At 41.3% G+C, this 7,500-nt stretch overlaps 1 protein-coding gene across 1 annotated transcript in view; it reads right to left on the bottom strand.

Annotated features, from left to right (window-relative positions):
- Window positions 1-878, bottom strand: part of LOC105908287 (tetraspanin-31) — an 11,466-nt gene extending 10,588 nt beyond the window's left edge. Inside the window, exon 1 of the mRNA XM_012836768.3 lies at window positions 686-878. Coding sequence (XP_012692222.1) covers window positions 686-748 — 63 coding nt within the window. The 5' untranslated portion in view covers window positions 749-878. The remainder of the gene's footprint in view (window positions 1-685) is intronic.
- Window positions 879-7,500: the final 6,622 nt, after the last annotated feature.

Below are 7,500 nucleotides of genomic sequence, written 5' to 3'. Positions count from 1 at the left end.
GACAACATGTAAACAAATTTCCGACAACAGCCGCAAAAAACCTTATGCTTCCGCGATAAACTTAAGTCCAGTTTTACTTTCGTCATGTTTGATGACTGTGAGGTCTAGCGGGCAAACTCCATAGACAGTAAACAATACCTCTAAAGTACAGTTCCACCAGAGCACCGTCTCCACTTGGTTGAATAGCAACGCTAACTAGATTGTGCCCAACATAGAACTTGATTGAACACGCCATCTCTGGATGTCATACCACACTGGCGTTTATTAACACTGCGTTAAGCATCCACTTCGATTTGGTATTGGCAAGCTCGCTTGCTAGCTAATCATAGTAAAGTTTTTAACAGCTGGGCTTACTTAATCACAGCACAGGTAACATTAGCGTTCGCTTTTTAGCTTGGATTGAGATAAACCATAGTCTTGAGTAAAAAGAACGTAAATAGACTATTTCATAAACAGTGTATGATACCTTAACCTACAAAACTAGGTGAAAGTCTCCAACAAGCAAACCCACCAAGTTAACATTTAGAAGGAACTAGCGTTTATAGCTAGCTATCCAGCTAACTTTGTGTCATTTCGTTATGCTTTCACTCAATGGACATTGATCTTAACAGCTAGGCTATCAAACTAGCTATCGTACCTTCGTGACTTGTGGAACATATAACATATTGAAAGCAGAGTCGCTTACCATATAAACCACATTCAGGGAGTACAGAGCATTCTTTGAACAGGTGAAGCCCCCACAAACCATCTTTAAACCCCACGTTTTAAAACTTATTTAACACTTCAGTTATTTAAGTCCATAAACACTACTGGCAAGCTGCTGCCGCTTTCACACGAATGCCTTCCTCTTGTTCGTAGACAGAATGATGAGCCCTCGATTGATGATGCGTGTTGTTTTTCTCATTGCAAAGATATTTCCTGCGATGACGTTGGTTACCTTGCACATCGTTTTAAAGGTACACCAATCAAAAGTTGGGAAAATGTAAGTCAACAATCACATCAGTGTAAATCCATCTTTTTTTGTTTATTAGAAAGCTGTCATCCATTCTTTTGATTTAAGCTACAATGCATTAAATTCAGAGGGCTACAGGCCTACTTCTTCAAGGCTGAATGGAGAAATGTAGCCTATGTTGGAGCTCAGTGTATTTAAATCCATCTAGTTATAGTTAAACGTAGGGTATTTGGCAAACGCTTTTATCCAAAGTCAATCCAATGTTTTATTCAAATATAGCCTAAATGCTGTCATTTACTGGGCCCTTGTAACCGAAGGTAAAAAAAAAAAATAGCCAAGCCTGGTTATTGGGACTTTCTTTCACTATAACCTGGAGTCGAACTTGTTGAACAGGTTTCGTTTAAATTGACCCTGAAAATCGCATGTCATCGACTTCACAGGTACCACAGCAGATAGGTGAAAGAACGCATCAGCATTTTGACAGCACATCCAGGAAGTAAACTGAAGAGTCATGCATGCGTTATAGAACAGAAAATCGACCACACTGTTCGCGTCTCTGTGCAATTTCCGAAGAAGCAGAAGTTCTAGGTAGTACTAGGGACCTAGTCCACAGTTGCTGTAGCTGTCAATGAAATAGGCTATGTTTGACACATTAGGTCGCCTTGGGTGATGGGTGATGACTGATGGGCTGCCCCCTCATTCATACTACTTAACGTCGCTCTACGGACAGGTATCCAATATGAACAACCGCATGAAGTTGGCACAGTCGACCCCGGTACGGGTGGAAGTGAAACGACACGAAAACCTCAAAAACTCCTTCGGCAAACTATTCAAGCAGTTGGACAGAGTCCAGGATGAGCACCTTCGTTCCAGCCTTAAAGTATACTTGCACAGTGTTCAAGGTGAGTGTGTGTGTTTTTGTTTTGTTTTTTGTTTTTGTTTAAAACAATAATACAATGTATTTAGTGATGCGTGGGATGGAAGGCTACATGCATTCTGAGCGGTTGGTGTTGGAATTATGCAACTTTTAGATAGCTTTATTAATTTTGAGAATGTGTTCTAAAATGGTAACAGGCGAATGTGATCTGTAAAATGGGATTCATAACTTTTAAATCACAACATTGTAACTGATTCTGGGTGCCTCTCAATAACTCGAATGACTTGTCAGCAGATTTGTAAACAAAACAAAACAAACAAAAATAAATAAACACAAGGAGGGGGGTGTGGTGTCTACATCGTGACTATCTCGGCCCTATGTGTTATTATCGTGAATCCAGAAAGAAAGGTAGATTGGTAGATTAAAAAATAATAATAATGTTTGCATCCCCCATCAACGGGAGCCCTTCTTGCCAGTACGGGAAAGCTGAAACTGACTGGTCACAGGGTTGAGGGGAGATTAGGGAGATGGTGAATCCTCAGCACAATATTTCACATAGTTGGAGTTGGCCAAGGACTTTGCATATTTAGGCAAAACAGCTGTGTAGATGAAATTGATCGTTTAAATACTGTGTGGGTTGCCAACAGGAGAGCAGAAAGCATCTTCTCAGAAAGCCTTTTACGTTACTACTCTGTGACGCAGACCTTCTTGACTCTGTGAGTTAGGGAAGGAAGTTAGCTTCAACAGTCTCTTGAAGCCATTCTCAATATGATATCCACTCTAATTAAATGTTATAAACTGTGAACAAATGCACACAATTACAAATATATATTTGTAAATATAAACCCCAGGATAACACCCAGCTGTGTAGGCACCCATATTGAGACCAAACAGCCTCTTTGGCCAGTATTGCCTTTCAGACAGCCTATTAATAGAGCATCACTCACTGATGCTATTTTGATTCAGAGAAAAATCGACAGAGGCTTGTGAAGTCCATTTCTTAATGCTGTTTCGCTTTCCTATCTTTTATTTTCCCATGGACATAGCTCAGCAGCAACCCCTGTCAAGACATGATTGAGTCAAAGCGTATTTCAAGTCTGAATAATGTCTTTTGTGCTTATTATATAACTGAATAGATATAAGGCCTTTGATTCAGAATTTAGATGGACATTAAAGTTGAAGTTTGTAGGATTTAGGGGGATCTATTAGCAGAAATGGAATACAGTATTCATAATTATGTTTTTATTAGGATAATCACATGTAACTACGAATCATTGTGTTTTCGTTATTTTGGAATGAGCCCTTCCTGTATCTACAGTACATGGGAGCAGGTCATCTTCCACGGAGGTCGCCATGTTGCGCCGCCATGTTTCTACAGTAACCCAGAAGGGACAAAACTGGCTCTAGAGAGGGCCTTTTGCATTTGTAAATAGAGACAGGCGACGGCAGAAAACAAGGACAAACACATTTGGTGTGGCCTTTCCCAGATGGAAATCGCTGATGATGTACAAATGTGTTCAGAGTGACACCGATGTTGCCTGTTTTCTGCGGGGCAGGTAATTTAACCGACCGGTCTAAATGCAATGTGTTGTTTGATAGCTTTGCTGGAACCAAGTGACCCTTTTCCCTGTGTCAATGTTGGAAAATATCTTACTGCCACCAGGATTGTAATTTTACATTGATGTGCCAAAACTAGAATTTATCTTTGTTATTTGGACACAGATTTAAGCCTTGAAACACTTAAGTCTTTAAAAGTGTAGATGGGGTGAAAACAGTAAGTAAATAACTGCTTGTGTAGAGGAGAAAACCTTGTCGGCAGGGGACATCAGAAACAAGCAAAGCAGGAAAAGGAAGAGTACTCTGTGATCAAGACGTTCAAAATCTTTTATAAGATGATTTATTTATATGAGAACATTATGCATGGGAGAGCTAGTGTGTTTCATTTCTTTGTGATTGTGAGGCTCCACAGAGCTTACACACACACACACACACACACACACACACACACACAAACACACACACACACACACACACAAACACACACACACACACACACACCACACACACACACAGAGCCTACTTCACTGATGCTGTCAATGTAGGTGAACCTGAAAACTGCAGACTTGGGAATAATGGAGAGCTACTCACCTCTCGTGTGGTTGAAAAGCACCACGCCACGAATGTTATGAATGTTGAACGGCTTAAAATGAATAATTCACATTAGAGAGGTTTACGTCCTTTTCTCCAGTGAATACACATTGGATTGAGTTCATCAATTGCAGTTGGATCCCCCCACTAAGTCAGAGATTTACATAATCAGTCTGCTTAAAATGTCTGAAGCATGGGCATGAACATAGGTTAACCATTGTGGTGTACAAACAAACACAGTCCTCTAGTAATCGGTGGCCATAGTGTCTATAGCTGGTAGTTGTGTTGTCTTGGCCAATGTGTTACATCAGGAGACACATCTTTCATCGGTTGGGCCTTCGACGCAATCTGTGGTTGCCAGTCTTGTTGCTTCTGTAATGGTTGCCATGGCAGCCATCCTGTTTCCTTGTCTGCCACTCTTCAGAGAACCCTCAAACCCACTTCCTATGCCGAAGACAGAGGATGTGCCACTGCCAGAGCCTGGTGCAGCACACAGTCATACTCACACACGCTCAACCCGCATGTACTGTATATGCACAGGCATGTGTGCGCGCATAATGTACAAACACACACACACACACCACACACACACACATTTAATCACACAAACACACATGCAACATCAAGGACACACATACATACACACATACACACACATGCATACAGGAATATTCACAATTAATCACAACCACAAGGAACACAAATTTGAATTCTGTCCTGACATTTTCTTTTGGGTAATCTATTCATGTAGTCAGTTCTCCATCATAGAGGCTAGTGCTTGTACTTGACAAAGTTTGATTTGTTTTAAATGAAAACATTAGAAATCTGTAGTCTTTGCAGTTTCTTTTCTCTTCTCTTCTCTTCTCTTCTCTCAGTGTAATAAGCACTAATGTCTCAATTGGGCTCATATCGAACAGAATGCCTTCTATAAATAAGCACGAGAGACACAACCACTCCAACTCCCTCCCACTCCATCGTACTTGCCCACAGTCTCAACTGCTCCTATAACTATAGATGGATCCACAATACACGTGGAAAGATCAAACGAGCGAGCAGCTTAGGCCACATGAAAAAGAGACAATCATTTCCATCACTGTGCCTTCTACACCAGTGGTTCTCAACCCTGGGGGTACGTGAAGGCAGTCCAGGGGGTACGTGAGATTTTTTAAAGATATATTTAAAATAAGCATCCATTCAAAAATCCTTTAAAAATAGTTATTATACGGCTCTTCAGAATGTTCCAAAAAGTTCCGTTGATTTTGTATGGGCCATATGTGGGTTAAATGTCTGCGTTCGCAGGTCTGTAATTTCTTGATATTCACGCTGCGAAAAGTTTATGACCGCTGTCATTGGCAACGGGTTTTGTGCTTCTAATTCACATCTTTCATATCAATCCGCAAGTAGTCCGGTAATTTAACGTAACGGAAAGTCATTGAAACTTGAAGTCAGAAGGTGGGTTGCTACGCATTTGCGTGAAGAAATTTTTTTTCTTAGCGGAAATCACGAAATGGCAACAAAATCGTTAAAAAGAGGTATTTTGCAGGAATGTCTTCTATGGTTTTGGCAAATAACCGTATAATAAGCGGGATTTTTGTATTTATTTCAGTAGGCCTACGTTCGTGCGTGTGGGTGTGCCTGTGAGCGTTTGCGCTGATATAAATTGATATTACTATTGCTCTCGTGTGTGTGTGTGCCAGCCATGTGTATTGATCGTCGGAATGGAATTGTTGGAATTACGATCTGAAGTACACACATTTCTGATTGAGCACAGATCTCCCCATGCCACCTTGTTCCAGGACACAGACTGGCTTGCAAAGATGTGCTATCTGGCAGATATATTCAGCAAACTGAACGAACTGAATATGTCTCTGCATGGAAAAGACACCAGCATTTTAAAACTGTATAACAAGGTGGGTGGCTTCCTGAAGAAAGCAGAGCTTTGGAGAAGAGCCTCTGCACAGGGGGATTTCACCTGCTTTCCTTAGGTGGATGATTTTCTCTGTAGTGAGGATGTGGACAGAGCTTCAGTCAAGTTGCTCATCGTGGGACATTTGACTAACTTGATTGAAAATTTCCATTCCTACTTTCCTGACATGGATGAGAAATCTAAACAGCTGGATTGGGTGAGATACCCATTTCACTTGTCCGAAACAAACGGAAGCAAGCTACCTGTCACTAATCAGGAAACACTCCTGGAAGTGTCATCTGACCGTGGCCTCCAGATGAAGTTTGCCACATCCACACTCACACAGTTTTGGGTGTGTGTGAAGCAGGAGCACCCTGACCTGGGACAGAAAGCTTTGGAGCAGCTACTAACCTTTGCCTCCACATATTTATGTGAGGCCTCCTTCTCTGCAATGACTGATCAAAACAAAGCAGAGAAACAGACTGTGCCTGGAGAAGAGCTTGATCACAGCAGTTGCCTCCCTGCCACCAAGACTGACAAAGCTTCTCAGTGAAGCACAAGCACAAGTTTTTCACTAAAACTCAGTTCAATGCAACAATGTTCAATGTTCAGTGTTGATAGTTTAATAAATCAGACAATGATGGCATAGCGCTGTGTATTACATCTTTTTTTCAATCAAAAATGATCTGCGCTGGTTAGGGGGTACTTGGCTGAAAAAATATTTCACAGGGGGTACATCACTGAAAAAAGGTTGAGAACCACTGTTCTACACATCCCAGCTGATTCTTATCAAGCTACATTCACAATTCATCGTCTCGTATAAATGGAGGACAAAATACTGTACAGTTACCTGAAGCGTGTAGGAAGACAAACAGCGCTCTCACGGCCTGGCTCTTATTGCCTGGCCCAGGGTAATTAGGGTGTTTGTTATTACGTGCTATCACTCGAGTTGACTCGAGTGCTGAACTGTTTCACTACCATATGCAATAATTCTCATTACACAGTAATGTTATTCGTATATGCTTGTGTGTGTGGGTGTGTGCTTGGAGTGCATTTGGCCTTGATGTCGTATTTGCATTGCAGATCAGTTGAAGGTTAGTTCAATGTCTTTGTGTGTTCTTCACAGGGGGAGGGTAATATATTGTTGTTTGTTTGTGTGTGTGTGTGTGTGTGTGTGTGTGTGTGTGTGTTGTGTGTGTGTGTGTGCGTGTGTGTGCGGGTGATTGTGTTTGTGTTTGTGTGTGTGTTTTTAATGCTGAAGTTTTTCTTATATTGTCAGAGCCTCTTTCATCCTTTCATCCCTTCTTCTTATTGATATCAGATTGATTGATATCATGATTGATATTAAAAGATCCAGTCTCTGAAGCCCACCGATAGAGAGGTCAGAGGCTAGAGGTCGCTGATGATTAACACACACACACACACACACACACACACACACACACACACATTCACACCACTCACACAGTGAGCCTTCTAGGGAGTTCCTGTCTTTGACTGTTGAATGTGTTGCTGTTTTACACAATAATACACTCCGTTAGTTAAGCTCCTCCTCGTGAGGTTTCTCTGTGAAAGACATCTGATGTAAAGAGTCCTTGAATCATTTAAGAACAGTGA

This window comes from Clupea harengus, chromosome 5, assembly GCF_900700415.2.
Source record: "Clupea harengus chromosome 5, Ch_v2.0.2, whole genome shotgun sequence".
NCBI classification, from domain to species: Eukaryota; Metazoa; Chordata; class Actinopteri; order Clupeiformes; family Clupeidae; genus Clupea; species Clupea harengus.
The sequence above is the reverse complement of the archived record's forward strand: the minus strand, read 5'-3'. Positions and strand labels throughout refer to the sequence as shown.